Raw genomic sequence first — 22704 nt, 5'->3', positions numbered from 1 at the left:
CCTAGTCCCAATGAACTCATCTTGTTCAATAACCTGCGGTGTGGGACACTATCAAAAGCCTTGCTGAAGTCCAAATACACGACATCCAGGGACTCGCCCATATCTAGCTTTTTTGTTACCCAGTCAAAGAAGCTGATTAGATTGGATTGGCAGGACCTTCTCTTTGTAAATCCATGCTGGAGGGGATCCCTCAGCCTTTCGTCGCTCAGGATCGTATCTAATTTGTGATTAATCAACGTTTCCATAAGTTTACACACTATTGATGTGAGACTTACTGGTCTGTAATTTGCAGTCTCCGACTTGCATCCCTTTTTGTGGCGCAGAATGACGTTAGCTGTTTCCCAGTCCAATGGGACTCTTCCCGTGCTTAGGGAAAGATTGAAGAGGACATCTCTCAATTCCCTAAGCACTCTGTGGTGCAGTTTATCCGGTCCCATGGCTTTGTTCACTTTGAGCTTTGATAGTTCTTGGTAGACGCTGCCAGTGGTAAATTCAAAGTTCAAGAACGGGTCTTCTGAGCTCTCCCTTGTCTGCAGCTTTGGACCGGATCCCAGCGCCTCACAGGTAAAGACTGAGCAGAAGTATTTATTGAGTAGTTCGGCTTTATCGGAGTCCGATTCTACATAGTTACCGTCGGGTTTTCTTAGGCGCACTATCCCGTCTGTGTTCCTTTTTCTGTCACTAACATACCTGAAAAAAAATGTATCCCCTTTTTTAATATTGTTAGCTAGATTTTCTTCCATCCGGAGTTTGGCATCTCTTGACTGCTGTTTTTAACATTTCTGGATTTCACCAGAAAGGCTTCTTTAGCTTCCAGTTGTTGTGATTGTTTGTAGGCTACAAATGCTCTCTTCTCCTGTTTTACGAGTTCCGAGATCTCCGCGGAGAACCATTGGGGTTTATTATTTCAGAGCTGACCACAGTACCTCCACGCTATCTGTTGTGTCCTGTTTTTGCAGTGCTTCATAGACAAAATCTTCCATGCTCTTGAAGTTAGTGCCCTTAAAGTTAAGGACCTTTGTGGATGTGTTTGACTTATTGATTATCCCAGGACAAGCAGGCATGATATTCTCACATGTGGGTGACGTCATCTACGGAGCCCCGATGCGGAAGCATTTTCAAGCAAACTTGATTGAAGATTTAAGTTTGCTCTGCTGCTCCACTAGAGGGTGCATCCCCTCGTGGTCTCCAGTTCAAAATTTTCCGCTGAGCCTAGAAGTCGTGTTTTTCAGGCTCTGCCCCAACTGCCTTCTAGCACCGTGATTTTTTATTGTTTTTTCCTCGATTAAGTCGCTGTGTGCGAATTCTTTACTTTTCAACTTGATTCCTGCTTCGTTTTTGACGACCCGGAGGCTTCCGGGTCCCCGTGGCCGCGTGGCTAATCGAGCCGCGGCTACTTTCGATTTAATGTCCCGGCCTTTGACCGGCTTTAAAAAGTGCACCCGGTGTGAGCGACTTCTTTCCATCACAGATCCGCATCGCCGGTGCATCCTCTGCCTGGGGGCGGCTCATCCAACCGACTCCTGCCCCCAGTGCGCTACTTTCCAGAACCGGGCCCTCCGTCGAAGAAAAGCCCGCATGGCGGACCTTTTCACCCCGGACCAACCCTCCACCACGGCCTCGAGGTCAGCCCCGGCCTCGGCCCCGGCCTTGACCTCGGCCCCGAATACCTCGGCATCGCCTCGAGACTCGACTCCGAAGTCCTCGGGACAACAGAAAGCCTCGGCCCCGGGTAAGTCCCCTCTTCCCTCTTCAGGTTCCGTAACATCGAAGAAGCCAGCCTCGGGGACAACGTCGACGCATGGCGGAAGCCCCATGCTTACTGCCCCGGCTAAGCCCTCCAAGCCTTCGGGCCGTGCCTCCACCACACGGGAATACTCTGATACGAGGTCGCCCCCAGTGGAGTGCACCGAGGCAGTGGACATGCCTTCGATGCTGTCCGTGCCCGTCTTCCAGGACCTATTCCGAGCGATGATCTCGTCGGAGCTGTCCGCTGCAATGGCCCAGTTTCAATCAGCCTCGACCCCGCATGTGCCAGACCAGCCTGAACCTCGCATCGAGCAACCTCGGGGAAAAGTGCGCAATCTTCGCCGCATCCCATCCTCCTCGGACTCCTCGCCGAGGCGCCCGAGACGCTCTCCCTCCGCAGACCGCCGAGGGGCAAAACGTCGTGCTAAAACGACAGAAACCTCGAACCGCCGTACCTCCAAGAAGGCCCGAGGTTCACCAACTCTACGAGGCCGTTCTCCTACACCTCGTACAGGACCACTAAGGGTGGCTGAGTTATCACTCTCCAACCCGCGCATCCTCCGAACCCCCCCTCGGACCGGGACCCCGACCCGAGGTCGCAGGTATTCTCCGAGGGAGTCCGGGTCGAGGTCACCGATTCGACATCGATCGATACCCCGAACCCCGGCATCGTCTCCGAGGGGCTCCTCGAGACGCCGAAGATCGACAACCCCGGAACACTCTCACAGTGCTTCCCCGGCCTCGGAGCGTGGATCGGAGCAGGAACCTCGATACTCGAGGGAATCCTCCCCATCCTTCTCCACCCGACGGAGGTCTCGTTCACCGACCCCGCACGGGGCCCCGGGAACATCTCGCCCATCCTTCACTCGCTTTATCCAGGACATGGGCCACGCTTTGGACTTAGACCTCCAGTCCGACTCCAGATACTCTAAGGAGTACCTGGCGGAGCTGGACATGCCATCACTGCCCAGAGAGTCCCTTCGCTTACCTCCTAACCCGGTACTCCAACAGGCCTTCTTCAGGAACCTGGAGACCCCCTACATGGTCACAGCCGTACCCTCCAAAATGGAGGCCAAGTACCGCACAGTACCCTACCCGGGATTCGAACAACCACAGCTCTCCCACCAGTCGCTGCTAGTAGAATCCTCCTTGAAAAAGGCTCACCCATCCCGGGTCTCAGCAGCGGTCCCCCCAGGCCGAGAAGGCCGAACCCTGGACAAGTTCGGCAGGAGACTATATCAAAACGCAATGATGGCCTCTAGGGTGCAAAGCTACACTTTCACATTCACATCCTACCTCAAACACCTCATTGGACTATTGAGAGCCTTTGAGACTGACCTACCGGCCTCCCAGCAAGGAGCGTTTGGCCTGCTTTTAGAGTCCCTCTCCAACCTGCGCCTCCATCTATTCCACGCGGCCTACGATGGCTTCAAACTCTCCTCCAGAGAGGCAGCCTTTGCTATCGCCATGCGCCGACTAGCTTGGCTGCGCCTGGTCGACATGGACCCCAACTTACAGGACCGGTTGGCTAACCTCCCCTGCGTGGGAAAAGAACTGTTCGATGACACTATCGAGGCGGCTACAAAACGCCTCTCCGAACACAAACGTTCGTTCGCCTCCCTCATCCGGCAAAAACCTAAACTGACCGCGTCCAGGCCGTTCAAGGCCCGTCCGCACCGATACCCACAAAAATCCACTCCCGCCTTCTCGCGGCCTCCACCCAGGCGCCCGCAGGCCCACCATCGGGCTCTACCCATGTCCCAACCGCCTGCGACTACCAAACCATCCCCGTCATTTTGACGAGATGCGCGGAAGGGGGCGGGCCCCCTCCGCCATAGTCCCAAGCCTCCTTCCCATCGGGGGTCGCCTCAAAGCCTTTTACCCTCGCTGGGAACAAGTCACGTCGGATGCATGGGTCCTTGGTGTGATCTCATCAGGATACTCTCTCAACTTTCGGGCCATTCCTCCAGACAACCCTCCAAGGAATTGCCCTCCGAACCGGAGGCAGCTACCCCTGCTCCTCTCCGAAGCTCGAGACCTCCTTCGCCTAAGAGCAGTGGAGGAGGTTCCCCCCGATCAACGGGGAAAGGGCTTCTACTCCCGTTACTTCCTGGTACCGAAAAAAACGGGAGACCTACGCCCAATACTAGACTTGAGACGCCTCAACAAATTCCTGGTACGGGAAAAATTTCGGATGCTTTCCCTACCGACCCTCTACCCCCTGATCGACATGGGCGACTGGCTCTGCTCCCTCGATCTGAAGGAGGCGTACACACATGTCCCAGTGCACCCCGCTCACCGCAAGTTCTTGCGTTTTCAGGTAGGGGACTGGCACCTACAATACCGAGTCCTCCCCTTCGGCCTAGCATCATCACCTCGGGTCTTCACCAAGTGCCTCGTGGTGGTCGCAGCAACCTTACGTTCCCAGGGCCTCCAGGTATTCCCCTACCTGGACGACTGGCTAATCAAAGCCCCGTCCAGGGAAGGGGTTATCTCAGCGACCCAACAGACTATTACCTACCTACAAAGTCTGGGGTTCGAAATAAACTTCCCAAAATCCCAACTACGCCCCTCGCAGTCCCTACAGTTCATCGGGGCCACGCTGGACACGGTTCGCCTCCGTTCCTTCCTCCCCCCTCCGCGCCTAGAGGCGTTAGTAAGTCTGAGTCGAAGGATCTCCCTGCTGACCTCGGTATCAGCTCGACAGATGATGACCCTCCTGGGCCACATGGCCTCCACCGTCCATGTCACACCCTTCGCCCGCCTCCATCTGAGAATCCCTCAATGGACCCTGGCCTCTCAATGGCGTCAAGACCGGGACCCGATCGACCGTCCCGTGACAGTGATTCCTTCATTGCAACGATCGCTCCGCTGGTGGGCCGACTCTTCAAATCTTTCCAAAGATTTGCTCTTCCTTGCCCCACCCCACAGCAAGGTACTCACCACGGACTCGTCGGAGTACGCTTGGGGAGCCCATCTGGACGGCCTACGCACTCAAGGGATGTGGTCAGCAGAGGACCGTCGCTGCCACATCAACGTGCTAGAGCTGCGGGCCATCTATCTCGCAGCTGTAGCTTTTCAACATCTGCTCCACGACCGAGTGGTTCTCATCCGAACCGACAACCAGGTAGCGATGTACTACGTAAACAAACAAGGGGGGACAGGGTCTTGGTCCCTTTGTCGGGAAGCCCTGCGCCTCTGGAAATGGGCAATCTCCAACAACACCTTCCTTCAAGCGGTGTACATACAAGGAGAACAAAACTGTCTGGAGGTCAGACTCAGCCGCCTTCTCCAGCCATACGAGTGGGCACTACACTCTCAGACCCTACGATGGGTGTTCGAACGGTGGGGGACGCCTCAAATAGATCTGTTCGCATCCCCTCACAACCACAAGCTGCCTCTCTTCTGCTCCCGGATGTACTCCCCGGACCGGCTCGAGGCCGACGCCTTCCTCCTCGACTGGGAGGGAAGGTTTCTGTATGCGTTTCCGCCATTTCCCCTGATCCTGCGGACGCTGGTCCACCTGAAAACGGTGCAAGCCACCCTGATCCTGATTGCTCCTCGCTGGCCACGCCAGCCTTGGTTTTCCCTTCTACTTCAACTCAGCGTCAGAGATCCACTACCTCTGCCTCGGTTTCCCTCTCTACTATCACAGGGTCAAGGTTCGCTGTTACATCCCAATCTTCAATCTCTTCATCTGAATGCTTGGTTTCTCTCCCCCTGATTGCTCTCCCCGTGTGTCAATCAGTCAAGAAGATATTGGAGGCCTCTAGAAAGACCTCGACGAGAACCTGTTACTCCCAAAAATGGACCAGATTCTCAACCTGGTGCTCCTCCCACAGCCAGGACCCGGTGTCGGTCCCCGTCCCTCTGGTCCTGGATTATTTACTTCAATTATCTCATTCCGGCCTAAAGACCAACTCCATTCGAGTACACCTCAGTGCGATTGCGGCCTTTCATCAGCCCCTGGAAGGGAAAGCCCTCTCGCTCCATCCCTTAGTCTCTCGCTTCATGAAGGGTCTGCTGAACGTCCACCCCCCTCTCAAACCTCCCCCGGTGGTTTGGGACCTTAACGTGGTTCTGGCTCAACTAATGAAACCTCCATTTGAGCCCCTAGACAAATGGCATCCAAAATTCCTCACTTGGAAGGTAATTTTCCTACTCGCGCTCACTTCTGCCCGGCGGGTTAGTGAGCTACAAGCTCTGGTAGCGGACCCACCCTTCACGGTATTCCATCACGACAAGGTGGTACTCCGCACCCACCCAAAGTTCTTACCTAAAGTAGTGTCTGATTTCCATCTCAATCAGTCCATTGTCTTACCTGTGTTTTTTCCCAAGCCCCATTCTCACCCCGGAGAAGTGGCGCTCCACACTCTTGACTGCAAGAGAGCGTTGGCCTTTTACCTCCAACGTACTCAGTCACACCGGAAAGTCCCACAACTGTTTTTGTCCTTCGACCCAAACCGGTTAGGTCACCCAGTTTCCAAACGCACCTTGTCCAACTGGTTGGCCGATTGCATCTCCTTTTGCTACGCTCAGGCTGGTCTCGCGCTGCATAGTCGAGTAACGGGACACAAAGTCCGAGCGATGGCAGCCTCCGTAGCTTTCCTCAGGTCCACACCTATTGAGGAAATCTGCAAGGCTGCCACGTGGTCTTTGGTTCATACCTTCACCTCCCACTACTGTCTGGACTCACTGTCCAGAAGCGATGGCCGGTTCGGCCAATCGGTATTGCGAAATCTATTTGCTTAAATTGCCAACTTCCCTCCACCCCTTTCAGTTAGCTTGGAGGTCACCCACATGTGAGAATATCATGCCTGCTTGTCCTGGGATAAAGCACAGTTACTTACCGTAACAGGTGTTATCCAGGGACAGCAGGCATATAGTCTCACAACCCGCCCACCTCCCCGAGGTTGGCTTCTTGGCTAGTTAAGTGAACTGGAGACCACGAGGGGATGCACCCCTTAGTGGAGCAGGAAGGCACGCATGCGTGGAGCAGCAGAGCAAACTTAAATCTTCAATCAAGTTTGCTTAAAAATGCTTCCGCATCGGGGCTCCGTAGATGACGTCACCCACATGTGAGAATATATGCCTGCTGTCCCTGGATAACACCTGTTATGGTAAGTAACTGTGCTTTGTAGCTGTGCTGATAAACATTTATAAACGAAAGACTGCCAGCTGAAGATCTCTTCTAGTTTAGCAGCCAGAACCCTGATTTTATAAAATGACAATTGTTACTTTTTATACTTTGTGGCTTGTGCGGATAGGATCACATGGTTTACAGGGCAGGGACAGGGACCGAGCTCGTGGGGATGGGGCAGAGATGGGGACAAATTTTTCCCCCCGTGTCATTCTCTAGCTCGAATACAATGTGACCCTTAAAGACATACAGTCTCCAGTGCTCTAGTCTCCAAGATATCCATACTGAGTTTTATCTCTGAATCAGTTTTTAAACTCTGCTAACAATACAATTGTGCTTTGTTTTTCTGCAGTTACCACATGGAATGCCTGATGCCACCTCTTAGTGCAGTACCTGTGGATGAATGGTTCTGTCCTCAGTGTGAAGCAGAAAACCTTCCCAGTAATGGTAATTACTTGACAGTTTTGTAATTTTTTGGGGGGGAGTCTAGGTTCATCTTTCGCCTCTGGCAGAAAAAGCTTTAGTGAACCATCCTTCCAGATTATCACACTTTCCAATAAGAGAAGTAAATGAAATATTTTATACATTTCTAATGTTTCAGATGATTTTTGAGCATTATTTAAGTAGTGAAGTTCCACTGTGTTTTTAGTAGGTCATGGAGGAAGGAGAGCTGAAAAAAAGGGAAACTGAATGAGAAATAGAAAACATATGTTAGAAAGCACTTTAAATGTTATTGTATTTTCATGAGTGTACTAGAGTCTAGCACTGGAGAATGCATAATCATGTTTGCTGTATTGCAAGTCTTGGTAACAACCAAATCAAGGCAATTTACAATTCCATTTCTATTCTCTTTTTTATTTTATTTTAACTCCAACATAGGATAGGAGTGTCATTCATTCTAAAGGCCCCAAAATAAAACAAAGAGAATCATCAAATCATTCAACAGAAAAAAGGAGGCACCAAAACAAACGCTAAACTGTGGAACCGAAGCTCTTGATGTAAAAGTTTTAATGAAAGTCTTCACAAATAAACAGCATCTACCAACCGGTGAACAGCCTAGGTTCATAGGTGTTCTGCTCTTTTCGTTGCTGGACTCTTTGTATGGCATAATGTTGTTTAAATCTGCACTGTTGCTGGCTGTACAGTCTGTTGCAATTTTCAATAAGCACAATTTAAAAAAAAAAAAAAAAAAAGAAAATCTTCACAAATAAAAGCGATTCAAATCACACCACATTCTTTACTGGGTGTTATATGGATTTAACAACATTTGCATCGTTTTTATCAGTGAAGGCTTTTTTTTTGCACTGCATTGCTTTTAATTGTGAAGACTTTAATTAAAACCTCTACATCAAGAGCATCAGTTCCAAAGTTTTGTGTTTTTGATTTATTCTAAAGGGACAATCATACCATCCATGAGTTTCCTAATACCATTGTTGGCACCAAGAATTAGTGAATGCTAGTGAAAATAAGTGAGTTTTAAGTTTTGCTCTAAATTGTTTATAGGACAGTTCCAATCTCGGCTCTAGCAGTAAGTTCCACAAGCTGGGGGCTAAAAAAAGAATGCACCATTTCTTGTCTATTCCTAGCAGGCTGTTTCTTCCAGGATCATCACCAATTTATGATAATTGAGAGAGCACAATAAACAGGGAGGGACATAAGGACTTGTCAAAGTTGACAGGTAATCACCCACTTGAATCGGCATCACTCCTGCCTATGAAGGCACCTCCCCCCCTTGCTGGAAGCGACATCTTTCGCCCGCCCAAACAACCCCCTTACCCCATCTGGCACCAGCATGCAGCACCAACCCGCAGGACGTACCGGTGCCAGTGACTCCACTACTCACCTTTCCTTCCTCCGAACGACTTCCATTAACCACCACCCTCTGGCGTCTGTCCGACAGCCAGTTTCTAATCCAGTTCACCACTTTGGGTCTTAACTTCAGTCCTTCAAGTTTGTTCAAGAGCCTCCTATGAGGAACCGTATCAAAGGCTTTGCTGAAATCTAAGTAAATTACATCTAGCATATGTCCTCGATCCATCTTTCCGGTCACCCAATCCAAAAATTCAATCAGGTTCGTTTAGCACGATTTACCTTTTGTAAAGCCATGTTGCCTCGGATCCTGTAACCTATTAGAGTTCAGGAATTTCACTATCCTTTCTTTCAGCAACATTTCCTTTATTTTTCCAACAATCGAAGTGAGACTTATTTGCATGGGTTGGATTGGATAGATAGGAAATTGATCGGGTAGCAGTTTAGTGAATCGGGTCAGGGAACGATCGCAAACCCAGTAAAACTGGTTTTGCAATCGTCCTTACAAGATCGGTAAGTATAGTGAATCTAGGCCTTTGGGCTAGATTCACTAAGCAAACCGATCGTGTACCGATCGGTTTGTGAGCCCTTTGTGATCAAATTTCCCTCCTGCACTATTCACTAAAGGCAGTAGCCATCCGATCCCGATCCTCCCATGCAAATTAGCAAAACCCCATGCAAAATAGCCAAGCGATTGATTCATTAACAATTGCTTGGCTATTTTGAGTTGGGTTTTACTCACTACAAACCCGACTGCTGCAGACCTGTCGGTAACTTGAGTTATCGACAGGTCTGCAGGTTTTTTGACAGGCTTGCCTGTCCTTTTTGTTCATTGTTTTTCCATGGCACAGATACTTTGCGTGTGTTACACACGCAAAATATCTGCCCCATAAAAGAAAATGAATAAAAGACAGGTAAGCCTGTCAAAAGTGCCCCCCCAAGCATGGCCGCCCCCCACCCCCGACTGGCATGGCCCTCACCCATCCCCCCCGGCCCACTCCTGGTCGGGTCAGGCGGTCTGGCAGGGACAGTGTGTCGGGCCGGTGCCCGATCTCTCTTCCCTGCTCGCTGCCGCTTTAAAACCACGGGCTTGCACTGCAGGAAACAGCGGCAGAGAGCAGGAGAGTCTGGGTGCAGGCAAGAGAGATCTGGACTGGACTGAGCCCTGACAACAGTGATAGGAGGCTGCTTATCCTATCACTACTGTCAGGGTTTGCGCATGAGCGGAGATCGCTCTGGCCTTGGATAGGGGGGCATGTTAACTATCGTCCCCATTTGCATGCAGGCCTTTACTGACATGGTTGGCTGGCATGCCAAATGGATCGCACACGGTTTGAAGGTTTAGTGAATCTATGCCTTTGTCTCTTTCTCAGTCACTTTCCCATGCCTCTCTCTCACCCACCCTACCCCCCTTCCTTCATTTGCCTATTTCTGATCTGAAGAAGTCACCTTTGAAAGATAATCAAACAATGCACCAAGTTAGTCCAATAAAAAAGGTGTTACCTTTGTTCTTTTTGTTTTATTTTTTTAATTTTATATACCGTATTATATTTTATTTGGAGACATGCATTAGTGGATAGGCTGGGAATTCAGGCTATATATGTTTTTAAAAAATTTGCTTTACTGGTCTTCATTTAACATGAAAGTGGTTTACAATATAATTAAGAGAAAGAGAAAGCAGAAGATAAGGAGAATCACATGATGGTCTCCTGTTACCATGAGGCACAGTTACCGTATTTTCACGCATATAACGCGCGCGTTATACGCGTTTTTACCTACCGCGCATACCCCTCGCGCGCTATATGCGTGAGCGCGGTATACCAAAGTTTTAAAACATAGTTCCCACCCCGCCCGACGCCCGATTCACCCCCCCAGCAGGACCGCTCGCACCCCCACCCCGAACGACCGCTCGCACGCGCTCCCATCCGCACCCGCATCCACGATCGGAGCAAGAGGGAGCCCAAGCCCTCTTGCCCGGCCGACTCCCCGACGTCCGATACATCCCCCCCCCCCGGCAGGACCACTCGCACCCCCACCCCGAACAACCGCTCGCACGCGCTCACACCCGCATCCACGATCGGAGCAAGAGGGAGCCCAAGCCCTCTTGCCCGGCCGACTCCCCGACGTCCGATACATCCCCCCCCCCCCCCGGCAGGACCACTCGCACCCCCACCCCGAACGACCGCCGACTTCCCGACAATATCGGGCCAGAAGGGAGCCCAAACCCTCCTGGCCACGGCGACCCCCTAACCCCACCCCGCACTACATTACGGGCAGGAGGGATCCCAGGCCCTCCTGCCCTCGACGCAAACCCCCCTCCCCCCCAAGAACCTCCGACCGCCTCCCAGCCGACCCGCGATCCCCCTGGCGACCCCCACGACCCCCCCACCCCCCTTCCCCGTACCTTTGGTAGTTGGGCCAGAAGGGAGCCCAAACCCTCCTGGCCACGGCGACCCCCTAACCCCACCCCGCACTACATTACGGGCAGGAGGGATCCCAGGCCCTCCTGCCCTCGACGCAAACCCCCCTCCCCCCCAAGAACCTCCGACCGCCCCCCAGCCGACCCGCGATCCCCCTGGCGACCCCCACGACCCCCCCACCCCCCTTCCCCGTACCTTTAGTAGTTGGCCGGACAGACGGGAGCCAAACCCGCCTGTCCGGCAGGCAGCCAACGAAGGAATGAGGCCGGATTGGCCCATCCATCCTAAAGCTCCGCCTACTGGTGGGGCCTAAGGCGCGTGGGCCAATCAGAATAGGCCCTGGAGCCTTAGGTCCCACCTGGGGGCGCGGCCTGAGGCACATGGGCCCAACCCGACCATGTGCCTCAGGCCGCGCCCCCAGGTGGGACCTAAGGCTCCAGGGCCTATTCTGATTGGCCCACGCGCCTTAGGCCCCACCAGTAGGCGGAGCTTTAGGATGGATGGGCCAATCCGGCCTCATTCCTTCGTTGGCTGCCTGCCGGACAGGCGGGTTTGGCTCCCGTCTGTCCGGCCAACTACTAAAGGTACGGGGAAGGGGGGTGGGGGGTCGTGGGGGTCGCCAGGGGGATCGCGGGTCGGCTGGGGGGCGGTCGGAGGTTCTTGGGGGGGAGGGGGGTTTGCGTCGAGGGCAGGAGGGCCTGGGATCCCTCCTGCCCGTAATGTAGTGCGGGGTGGGGTTAGGGGGTCGCCGTGGCCAGGAGGGTTTGGGCTCCCTTCTGGCCCAACTACCAAAGGTATGGGGAAGGGGGGTGGGGGGGTCGTGGGGGTCGCCAGGGGGATCGCGGGTCGGCTGGGGGCGGTCGGAGGTTCTTGGGGGGGAGGGGGGGTTGCGTCGAGGGCAGGAGGGCCTGGGATCCCTCCTGCCCGTAATGTAGTGCGGGGTGGGGGTAGGGGGTCGCCGTGGCCAGGAGGATTTGGGCTCCCTCCTGGCCCGATATTGTTGGGGAGTCGGCGGTCCTTCGGGGGGGGGGGGGGAGGGATGTATCGGACGTCGGGGGGGGGGGCATCAGGCTTTCAGGATGGGGACAGACCTTCAAGGGGGGACAGTGCACGGAAGTCAGGGGGGGTGAACGGAGAGTCGGGACAGCGCACGGAAAGTCAGGGCGGGCGAAAGGAGCGTCGGGCAGCATGCGCGGTATACCCGTGAGCGCGGTATATCAAAGTTTTTGTGCAAATCATCGTGATTTCTGCGCGCTATATCCGTGTGCGCGTTTTATACGGGTGCGTGTTATTTGCGTGAAAATACGGTAAATGGCTGAAGGTCAGCCTTGAATGTGCAGTGGGAAGTAACCTAGCAGTTAGCTGCAGTCCTTGTTTTTAATGGGAGAGAAATAGAGTAAAAGCTTCAGCTTTTCAGTGCCAGGTAGTCATTGCTCTTTAATTCAGCCATGATTAAGTTTATATGCCCAGAAAACTTATGAACAAATTATATTCCAGAGCACAGATGATTTGCTCTGAGGCAATAAAAGAATGTCTTGTTCAGCATCAGAGACATTTACTATATCAGTAGTTTTTAAACCTAACCTAGGGCACCACCCATAGTGAATCTATATGAGAGAGATCTGAATGTTTTCTAGCTCCCGTGAATCTCTCTGATCCATATTTATTGGAGATATTCTGAAGACCCAACTGACTGGTGGTTCCCCAGGACAGGTTTGAGAGTTTGAGAACCAATGTATCATATGGATGGAGTTCTTTTGCAGAGGCTATTTCAGGTAGTATGATGTATTCTTATTCTGCTCTTATGGTACAGATGCAGACTCTTTAAGCGACGAAGAAGCTATAATTCCCCAGCTTCGTGTGGCCCCATCCACAAGTAGATCTCGGATTAATGGCATGAGAACTCGTGCAATAGCTAGAACTCGCCAGAGTGAGAGAGTTCGGGCAAGTGTGAATCAACACCGCATTCGAACAGCACAAAGAATTCAGGTATTGGTCTTCAGATGATGTGGATCTGAGTTGAAGTGTGTGCTATCTGAATGGGCAGCTTGGTACCTTGGAATGTGTTAAGAAGACCACCCTGTTCTCTTGTAGTAGTGCAGTGGTTCCCAATCCCAGTCCTGGAAGACACCCCAGTCAGCTTTTTAAAATATTCATGAGGGAGATTTAAATGCACTGCTTCCACTACTTGCAGATCTCTCACATGAATATTTATTGTGGACAGGTTTGGGAACCACAGTAGTAATGTGACTCCTGATTTCCTACATGACTAGTCTCAATTTTAATTTCTCCAGTGTCTATTGCTGCTTCTTAAATATGTGAAGCATTCTTCATTCCTGAATAGGCAAAAACTACCCTGATGCATTTAACCAATAAAGTTCACATCTCAATTGCATTGTCACATTAGGGTATATACTAAAGATAGGTAAATAGAATTCTGAGGTTAATAGTCACCTCAATAAATCAATTACATAAGTCAAAAATGTCATCATAAATAATTCACAAAGAGAAAGCCAAATAGGTCAAAGATTTAATAGATAAAAGTAGTTATAAAATTAGAATTCTGTGCATTTGTGCAAGCGATTGCTAATCAGGAGTAATAATTCAAGGAGAAAATTGGGGAAAGGCACATATTACACCTATACTTCTCTAAGTACTCCATCTCTCCTCTCCTACCTATCCTCCTCCCCCCTCTCTCTATTACCCCCTCTCCATCCTCTTCCCTCCCCTCTCTCCTCTCTTTAAAGTCGCCTTGAGCCTGTATAGGTATGAGCGATGCACAAATAGAAGATTAAAGTACTCCCCCGAAATTTACGGGGTTTCCGTTCCAGGATTCGCCTGTCAAAAGCCAGGAGAGGGCAGCTGGAGTGCCGGCGGGTGAAGAAAATCACTTGCAGTTTGCTCTGACCGCCTCTACCTGTAGTAAAGTTGGGCTACACCAATTAGAAGATGCTTTGACATGCAGCTCCTGATTGGTGTAGCCCGACTTTAGTACAAGAAGAGGCGGTCGGAGCAGTCCGCAAATTCACAGGAGAACACTGTAGATTAGATTAGGACAAGCAGGATGACAATATTCTTACTGTTGAGTAACACCATCTGATGAAGTTATTTGCTGTAAACACTTCCCAGTGTTTCATTTCAGAACTTTTGGAAGTGGGCCTACTCTGCACACATGCATGCATCGTCTCATCTGCCATCATTACACCTTACCCGGTTAGTTCTGTGTTTTTGTGCAGATTAGCTTCACAGCTTGTGTTTGCACAATTTCTTTTTTTTATTGCAGTTCATGGTGTTCTATTGGTTTGCCAGTTTGTGCAACTGTCTCATATAGGATCGATGCTCCACTTCTTCTTTTTAGATAGAAGGGTATAGATAGAGGATTATGTAACAGGTCTGTACCTAATGGGCCACCACGTGAGCGGACTGCTGGGCACGATGGACCTCTAGTCTGACCCAGCAGAGGCTCTGCTTATGTTCTTATGTTCTAAGTCGACTTATTTTCAGCAACTCATTAGGCCTCCTTAAGCCTTCTGCACCTAGTCACAGTAACACAGTAAATGACAGCAGAAAAAGATCAGAACCTCACCCATCACTCTATGTAGGCTTAGGCCACCCATGTTTAAATGCTGGTTATGAAGTCACCATCATGCCATCATGGTGTACTCAACTTACCAGTCAATATGCCTTCCCCTCCCTGCAAAGCTGCACAGTTCCCCCACTCACAGTTGTGACAGTAAAATGATCACTACACTGGAGTTGTTAAACCTTCACTTGTCTCTCGCCATGTGCAGGACACAGACTGTGCAAGTCTGTCCGACATTGGGTTCTGCTCCTCCATGCTGGATTTTCTTTTTCTATTGCCACATGCAGGACACAGACCATACAAGTCGGGATTTTTTTCATCTCAGCTATGTTTGCTGACACGTTCTAGAAAACTCATGGTGATTTAAAGAAGTGCCATTAGTGCAGTAGGATCATATGCCTAATGGACGCATATAATTGATGCCTATGGTGCCTGGGGCCCCATCATAATACCTCTTTTTGGTGCTGAGAAGTCCAGTCCATTGACCACCATCCGAGGCATCGTTTTTTATGGCTTCTGGAGCTGCACTGGACACTAGGAATGTATCAGTATCAAGAGGGCCTCCATTTTTCTCGACTTTTGAGCAGGGCTGTGGAGTCGGAGTCGAGGAGTCTGAGGAAATTTTGGGTACCTGGAGTCGGAGTCGGAGTCAGAAGTACAAAAAACTGAGGAGTCGGAACATTTATCTACCGACTCCATTTTTGAACTTGGCATACCAATCACGAGCGATTCTTTCAGCTATAGCACCCACTATATACACAGCACAAATGTTGTGAGCAGCTTCTGCAGCCTTAGAACCTTGATTAAATGCAAAAAGAAGGTGGTGTCGAAAATGCTCATTTCTCTCAACTTGACATTCCATTTTAACGATCTGAAAATTAACCAGTGCTGTGGAGTCGGAGTAGAGGAGTCGGAGGAAATTTCGGGTACCTGGAGTCGAAACATTTATCTACCGACTCCACAGCCCTGCTTTTGAGTGTCGATAGCATTCACCCTTCCTGAAAGTGAGGAAGGATTTGTTATCGTTCTCATTGCCACTGAGGGACTCTAGTGCCATTTGTTGGGAGGAGGCCAAGAAGCATCTGCATTGTTTCCCCTCAAGACATATAATCAAAAACACTAAAATGTCTGTCATCAATACCTTCCGTGCCCCTGATGGTAAGGGCTGCTCACCCTCCCAGGAACTGGACAGGCATGTCAAGCCTCCTTTGAGTTGAGACCATGTCACTGATATGTTTGTTTTATTAGAACTTGTTATACCGCTACAGCATATGTCAGATCTAAGCGGTTTACAATACAAATATTTTATGAAAGGAACTCTATTAAAGATAGGGAAGTAAAGAGAGAGGATACATATAGCATAATGTTATAAGAGGTTAAAAAAAAAGTGTCTATACTGACCCAAATGTCCACTATCCATCACACTCCCCAAAAGTCATGCCACTGAATCGAGTTCACTCAATAAATATGGGAAATATCTGATAAGGACATGTCGGTTCCAAATGACTCCTTAAAATAGGTGGTCTTAAGCTTAGTTCTGAATGTCTTTGTGGTTACTTCTAATCTAATATCCTGTGTATCCTGTGGTAGATGATTCCATAATTGGGGAACAATGAAATAAAAGGCCCATTTGGCCCTCTTTGCTGAAGGGAGTATCAGCTTAAAATCCTGCATGGATCTCAACATTAGGAGAGTAAGGTATTATTAAAAATGTAAATATTCAGGTTGCTGATGATACAGGACCTATGAACTAGAGTTAGTGTTTTGAATTGTATCCTAGAATGAATTGGCAACCAATGGAATTTTAGATATAAAGGTGAAACCCTGTCGAATTTCTTCTTAAAGCCTGGTATTTTAATTGCAGTATTTTGAATTGTTTGTAATCTCCTTAGATTGCAATGTCCATGTATATGATATTAAAATAATCCAACTTGGAAATCAGTAAAGCATGGATAAGAGTATGCAAATTCTGTTCCAAAAATAGTCCCCTAATTGACCGTAACATTCTCATGGTATAAAAACATGATTTAACATAAGAAACGCCTTCGCCGGATCAGACCCTAGGTCCATCTATTCCGGCGATCCGCTATCTTTTCCTCATAGGCGTCTCTTACCACCTTGTGACATTTCTTCTGGTCGACCTTATGACTGTTCCAGGCCTCCGTTGTGTGTTCCCGTTTCCATTTTTTGAACGAGTCCCTCTTATCCCTTACCGCATCTTTCACCTCTTTAGTTAGCCAAGTTGGTTCTCCTTTGTTCTTGTTTCGCCTTCCTTTGGATATCTGCGGAATGTAGAGATTCTGCGCTTCGGTGATGGTATTTTTTAGTAGGGATCATGCTTGATCGACCGTTTTGATTCCGGGTGTCTTTTTCATGAGCCGTTTTTTAACCATGACTCTTATGCCGTCATAGTTCCCTTTTTTGAAGTTAAAGGCTGTGGTTTGGGTCTTGGCTCTTTTCCTCTTCCGAATGCCAATTTTAAAATTGATCATGCTGTGATCACTCGTCCCAAGGGGGACCTTGACTTCCACATCTAATGTTCTCCCAGTTAAGCCATTGAGGACTAAGTCCAAGGTTGCGGAACCCCTTGTTGGTTCTTCCACCATTTGTTCTAGGAAGCAGTCCCCTATTGTTTCTAGGAACATCGTTTCCCTGCCGCAGTTCGAAGTTCCTGGAGGAAAAGTTCATAGTCTGTTATTGAGAAAGGCATGGGGCAAGCCACTGCTTGCCCTGTATCGGTAGCATGGGATATTGCTACACCTTGGGTTTTTTTGGCCAGGTACTAGTAACCTGGATTAGCCACCGTCAGAACGGGCTACTAGGTTCAATGGACCATTGGTCTGACCCAGTAAGGCTATTCTTATGTAGTTTTAATGTGGCGGTCTGGTAGCCCGGGTTTGTTTCCGGTGGTCTGAGAAAGTTCTTTACAGCGAGACGGCTGACTAGTCCTTAGTGGATCAGTAAATAGCTAAGATTGAGCTGGGAGCTTCTTATCTCTCTGATGCCATGTATGATCGTTTACATGCCTTAGCCAAGTCCATGGCTCTGGGTGTAATGACCCACCATATCTTGTGGCTTCAGAGTTGGTCGGCAGATGTAGTGTCTAAGGCTAAGTTCAGTAAGTTTCCCTTTCAGGGCTCCTTTCTCTTCGAGAAGGAGTTGGATAAGCTGGTTCAGGCCTTGAGTGACTCTTAAGGTGCCTCGGTTGCCGGAGGACTGACCTCACCTGGCTTCGCTAGGTGGTTCTGTCTGGGGATGTTTGAATAAGTTTCGTAGGTACCACCCTGGCTGGAGTGTGACCTCTCTTCCTTCGAGAGGAATTTTAGCCAATGCATGCAGTCCTTTCGGGGGACCTGCAGGGTTGATCGTAACTCTTCTGTCGCCCGTCCAGCCCAATGACTCGTGGGTCCTTCTCCCGGTTCCAGTCGAAGCCTGGTTGTGGGATTTTTACCGGGATGAGCTGAGATCACAACGGAACAGTGGGCACTAGAAATGATTCAGGATGGTTATGCTCTGGAGTTTTCCTGACCTTTGCCAGATCGTTTCCTCTCCTCTCATTGTCAGGCAACTTGGAAGAGAAGGGCTTTGTGGCAGACACTGCTCAGGTTGCTGTACCTCAAAGCAGTAATCTCGGTGTCTCCTCAGTAGAGTCACACTGACAGGTACTCCATTTACTTTGTGGTACTTAAGAAAGAGGTGTCTTTTTGGCTCATTTTGGATCTCAAAATGTGTCAACAGAGCTCTCTGGGTTCCGTCTTTTTGCATAGAAACCCTGAAATCTGTTGATCTGGCTGTCCAGCCTGGGGAATTTCTGACTGGCCTATCTGCATATTTCCATTTGGGCCTCTCATCAATGATACCTATGCTTTGCAATTTTGGGAGAGCGTTATCAGTTTTATGTGCTTCTTCTCTGGTCTAGCTATAGCGCCGCACTCCTTAACCAAGATTATGGTTGTGGTGGCAGTAGCCTTGCGCAAGGAGGGCATTCTGGTGCACCCCTATCTGGACGATTGGTTGATTTGAGCAAAATCATTGCAGGAGAGTTCCTGGGTTACGGCTCGAGTTGTGGAGTTTCTCCAGTCCTTGGGCTGGGTGGTCAACCTGCCCAAGTATCGGTTGACTCTGTCTCGGATCTTGGAGTATTTCGGCGTGCTTTTCGACACCAGCTTGGGGGAGAGTTTTCCTTCCAGGGCCAGGGTGTGCAAATTGCAGATGCAAATTTGCTCTCTGATGGATTGCCATTGCCCGCTGGCACAAGACTTTCTGCAGGTCTTGGGGTCCATGGTGGCCACCTTGGACGTGGTTCGGTGGACTCGGGCTCACATGCTTCCTCTTTAGTATGCGCTTCTTTGGCAGTGGTTGCTACAGATTCACGATCTGGACTCTTTGGTCCCACTCTGGGGATTAGTTCGGTGCAGCCTACTCTGGTGGCTCCAGTCTTCCAATCTTGTTCAGGGAGTGAGTCTCGATCAGCCCCAGTGGACAATGCTTCTCAAGGATGCCAGTTTCTTTGGTTGAGTTGTTCATTGTCTCGTTTGCTTGGCTCAGGGCAGCTGGACTCCGGTGGAGGCATCCTGGTCAATCAATGTTCTGGAAATCAGAGCCATTTGGCTAGCTTTGGTGGAATTTTAGTCCATGCTGGAGGGCAAGTCAGTTTGAGTCTCAGACAATGCTACAGTGTGACCTATGTCAATCGTCAGGGGGGCACCAAGAGTCATCTGATCGTGCTGGAGATCTCTGCTCATGGAGTGGGCGGAGGCTCATCTTCGGGACATCTCGGCTTCCCACATTGCCGGTGTGGACAACGTCCAAGCAGATTTTTGAAGTTGTCATGCGTTGGATCCTGATGAGTGGTGTCTCTAGCTGGAAGCCTTCATTGTTCATGCTTGGGATCAGTGTGTCAATGCCAAAGTGCTGAGGTTCTTCAGTCGGCACAGGACTTGCCAGGCCAAGGGGCTAGATGCTCTGGTTCAGGCTTGGCCATTGGATGGCCTGCTGTATGTCTTTCCTCTGTGGCCTCTGGGCAGAGTTCTTATTTGGATTGCCCGGCATGCAGACTGCATGATCCTGGTAGCTCCAGATTGGTCCAGGCGCCTGTTGTATGCGGATCTGGTTCATCTGCTAGTGGCAGATCCTTTCTTGCTGCCTTTCTCGCCTGATCTTCTGACTTGGGGTCCCATTTCAGTGTTTGATCCAGGTCCCTTTTGTCTTTCGGCTTGGCACTTTAAAGGGCTCTCTTAAAAAAGAGGGGATATTCGGAGAAGGTGTTCTCAATGCTTTGAGTTTCAGAGAATTTCTACCTCTAGGGCTTATATTCGTGTTTTGTGTCTTTTTTGAGGACTGGTATTCCATGCGTAGCATGGTTCCTTTTCGAGTTGCTTTGCTTCACATTCTGGAGTTTCTTGCAGGAACGGGTCCTTGCCTGCTATTTCTTTTGGGTGCAGATTTCCTTTCGCTGTCTCTTGCATGGCAAGCGTTTGGCCTCTTCTCCGGATATGATTCGGTTCTTGAGAGCTGTGAAATTGCTACAGCCTCCAGTTTGGTTGTCTGTTCCTGCCTGGGATCTCAATTTAGCCCTCTCCGTGCTCGTTCGTCCTATGTTTGATCCTCTCGGCACCTGTAAGTTGAAGGACCTTACTGTTAAGGTGGTTTACTTGGTGGTCATTACTTCTGCGAGACGTGTTTCAGAGCTGCAAGCTTTTTCGTGTAGGCCTCCCTTCCTGGAGTTCTCTAGGGAGTGGGTCATGCTGCGGCCAGATCCCTCCTTTCTTCTGAATGTGGTTTTACCGTTTCATGTCAACCAGTCTGTGGTCCTCCCAGTCATGGGTAGTCGGAAGGACTCTTTGGAGCAGAGGCAGTTATGCAAGTTGGATGCCCATAGGGTTCTTCGCTCTTATGTTAAATGGACCCAGGAGTTCCATAAGTCGGATCGTCTTTTTGTCCTCTTAGCAGGTCCTCGTAAGGGGACACTGCTTCCAAAGCTACCATTGCGTGCTGGATCAAGGAGCCTATCGCTTCGGCGTACCTTCTCCAAAAGAAGCCTGTGCTTGAATTTCTCAAGCCTCATTCTACTCTGGGTCAAGCAGCTTCTTGGGCTGAATCTTCTCTTGTGCATCCGGTGGATATCTGTAAAGCTGCGGTTGGTCTTCTCTCCATTCCATTGTTCGACACTACCGTCGGGACGCGCTGTTCATTGAGTGTGTGCTTGTGGTGGCCCTTCGGGGGTCCCACCCATGATGGGTACTGCTTTGGTATGTCCCATCCATTTCTGTGCTGGTCTGGAGGGATGCTAAAGAAGGAGAAATTATTACTACTACTACTATTATTTCTATAGCGCTACCAGACGCACGCAACACTGCACAGTCACAAAGGGTAAAAAAATAGTCCCTGCTCAAAAGAGCTTACAATCTAAACAGGCAAGACAGACAAAAACAGTATGTTATGCTATGTTTATATCATTAGTTATACCGCATTACCACATTACAGACCTCAGCGGTTTACGTTCTAAATTATATTTAATAATAATAATAATTAGAACTTTGTACAAATAAGAGAAAAAAGAGCAATCTTGAGTCCAAATTGAAAGAAAGAGAGGAGAATAAGAGCAGAAAGAGAATCAGAGCGTAGGGAAAAATAAATAGATAAAATATTAAGATTTTCTCATAAACTCAAATAATAACAAAAACAAGTAAAATAAAAATAAAGGGGAGTAATTTAAAATCTGTCATTAAGGCAGCTTGGTTTCCACAGCAGGACAACTTCTGCAACAGTATGGCATGGATACAGTTGGCTGGGTTGGAGGGCAGAGGAATAGGGTTAAGGATTGACGTCTATATCAAAAAGGTGGGTTTACAGCCTACTTTTAAAGAAGGGAAGGGGCTTGATGGACTCGTGTAATTTATTCAAGGCATAGGGGGCAGCTAGATGAAAGGAACAAAGTCTGGAATTGGCTATTCTTATGTTCTCTTTGTTTCTCCCCCACCCCATCCCATCTGTTTATCATACTCTGACCTCTGCAGTTCTCTCCCCATAACTCCTAGCAAGTCAGCCAATATATTGTTCATCCCAAATCATACAACAAGCAGATGAGGCAAACTGCACCTATGGACATTCTCCCCCTCTGCTACACAGCTTCTGATAATTCAAAGCAAAAGTTGTCCCAGGACAGCAGATGAAATGAGGTCCTTACCTGCTAATTTTCTTTCTTTTAGTCCCTCCAGACTAGCACAGACCCCGCCAAGTCATTTAGTTTGGTGTTTTCGTGAAGAGATCGGGTTTTTTCTATGGGATTTGTTGGTGGTGGTGTTTTGGGGAGTTTAAAGAGCAGCGGTATTTGATTTGGCTGGTTTAGCTGACGAACTGTGGGACATTTTCTGAAAAGTTCCTGTTCCAGCAGTGTTCTCCATTTATTTTCTCCATGTGAGTGTGGAGTTGGGATGTTTGTTTTTCAACCTAGTTATTTTTCTGCTTGGCTATTTGTTAAGACTGAGTGTAATAGGGACTGCACAGCCCACTTGTACTGTAGCCAAAGTCAGTGTTTCAGTCTTCACCTGCTCAACGTAAACTCATCCGTTTCTGTGCTGGTCTGGAGGGACTAAAAGAAAGAAAATTAGCAGGTAAGGACCTAATTTCTCCTTTCTTCAGCGTTGGTAGAAGCAGTGTATTTTGAAGCAGGTTGTATTGCTGTTGTAGTTGTCTGGGTGCTAAATATTTTATTGTGATGCTGGTGGACGTGCCCACATGCCTGATAAATTTGTACCTTTTTTTGTACAGCATGTCCCGAACTATTTAACATCCTCTCTGCTGGATGAAACGATTGAAACTGTCGTGGCAGGATTGAACACAGCTGTTTATCAGAGACCCTTAGCATCTAGATCAACTACAAATCAGATAGCAAAACCAGGTAATAGCCCAAATTTATCATAAGTTATTTGGTGATCTATTGATGAGCTGAAATGTAGGTCAATTTTTGTTATTGCTTTTGCCTCTTGGCTAATGGAATT

The 22704-nt window shown here is 49.2% G+C and overlaps 1 protein-coding gene across 1 annotated transcript in view; it reads left to right on the top strand.

Annotated features, from left to right (window-relative positions):
- Positions 1–22704, top strand: part of PHRF1 (PHD and ring finger domains 1) — a 272305-nt gene that overhangs the window by 67427 nt on the left and 182174 nt on the right. Inside the window, 3 exon segments of the mRNA XM_033927921.1 lie at positions 7242–7336; positions 12932–13107; positions 22475–22604. Coding sequence (XP_033783812.1) covers positions 7242–7336; positions 12932–13107; positions 22475–22604 — 401 coding nt within the window.

This window comes from Geotrypetes seraphini, chromosome 19 (genome assembly GCF_902459505.1).
Source record: "Geotrypetes seraphini chromosome 19, aGeoSer1.1, whole genome shotgun sequence".
NCBI classification, from domain to species: domain Eukaryota; kingdom Metazoa; phylum Chordata; class Amphibia; order Gymnophiona; family Dermophiidae; genus Geotrypetes; species Geotrypetes seraphini.
The sequence above is the reverse complement of the archived record's forward strand: the minus strand, read 5'-3'. Positions and strand labels throughout refer to the sequence as shown.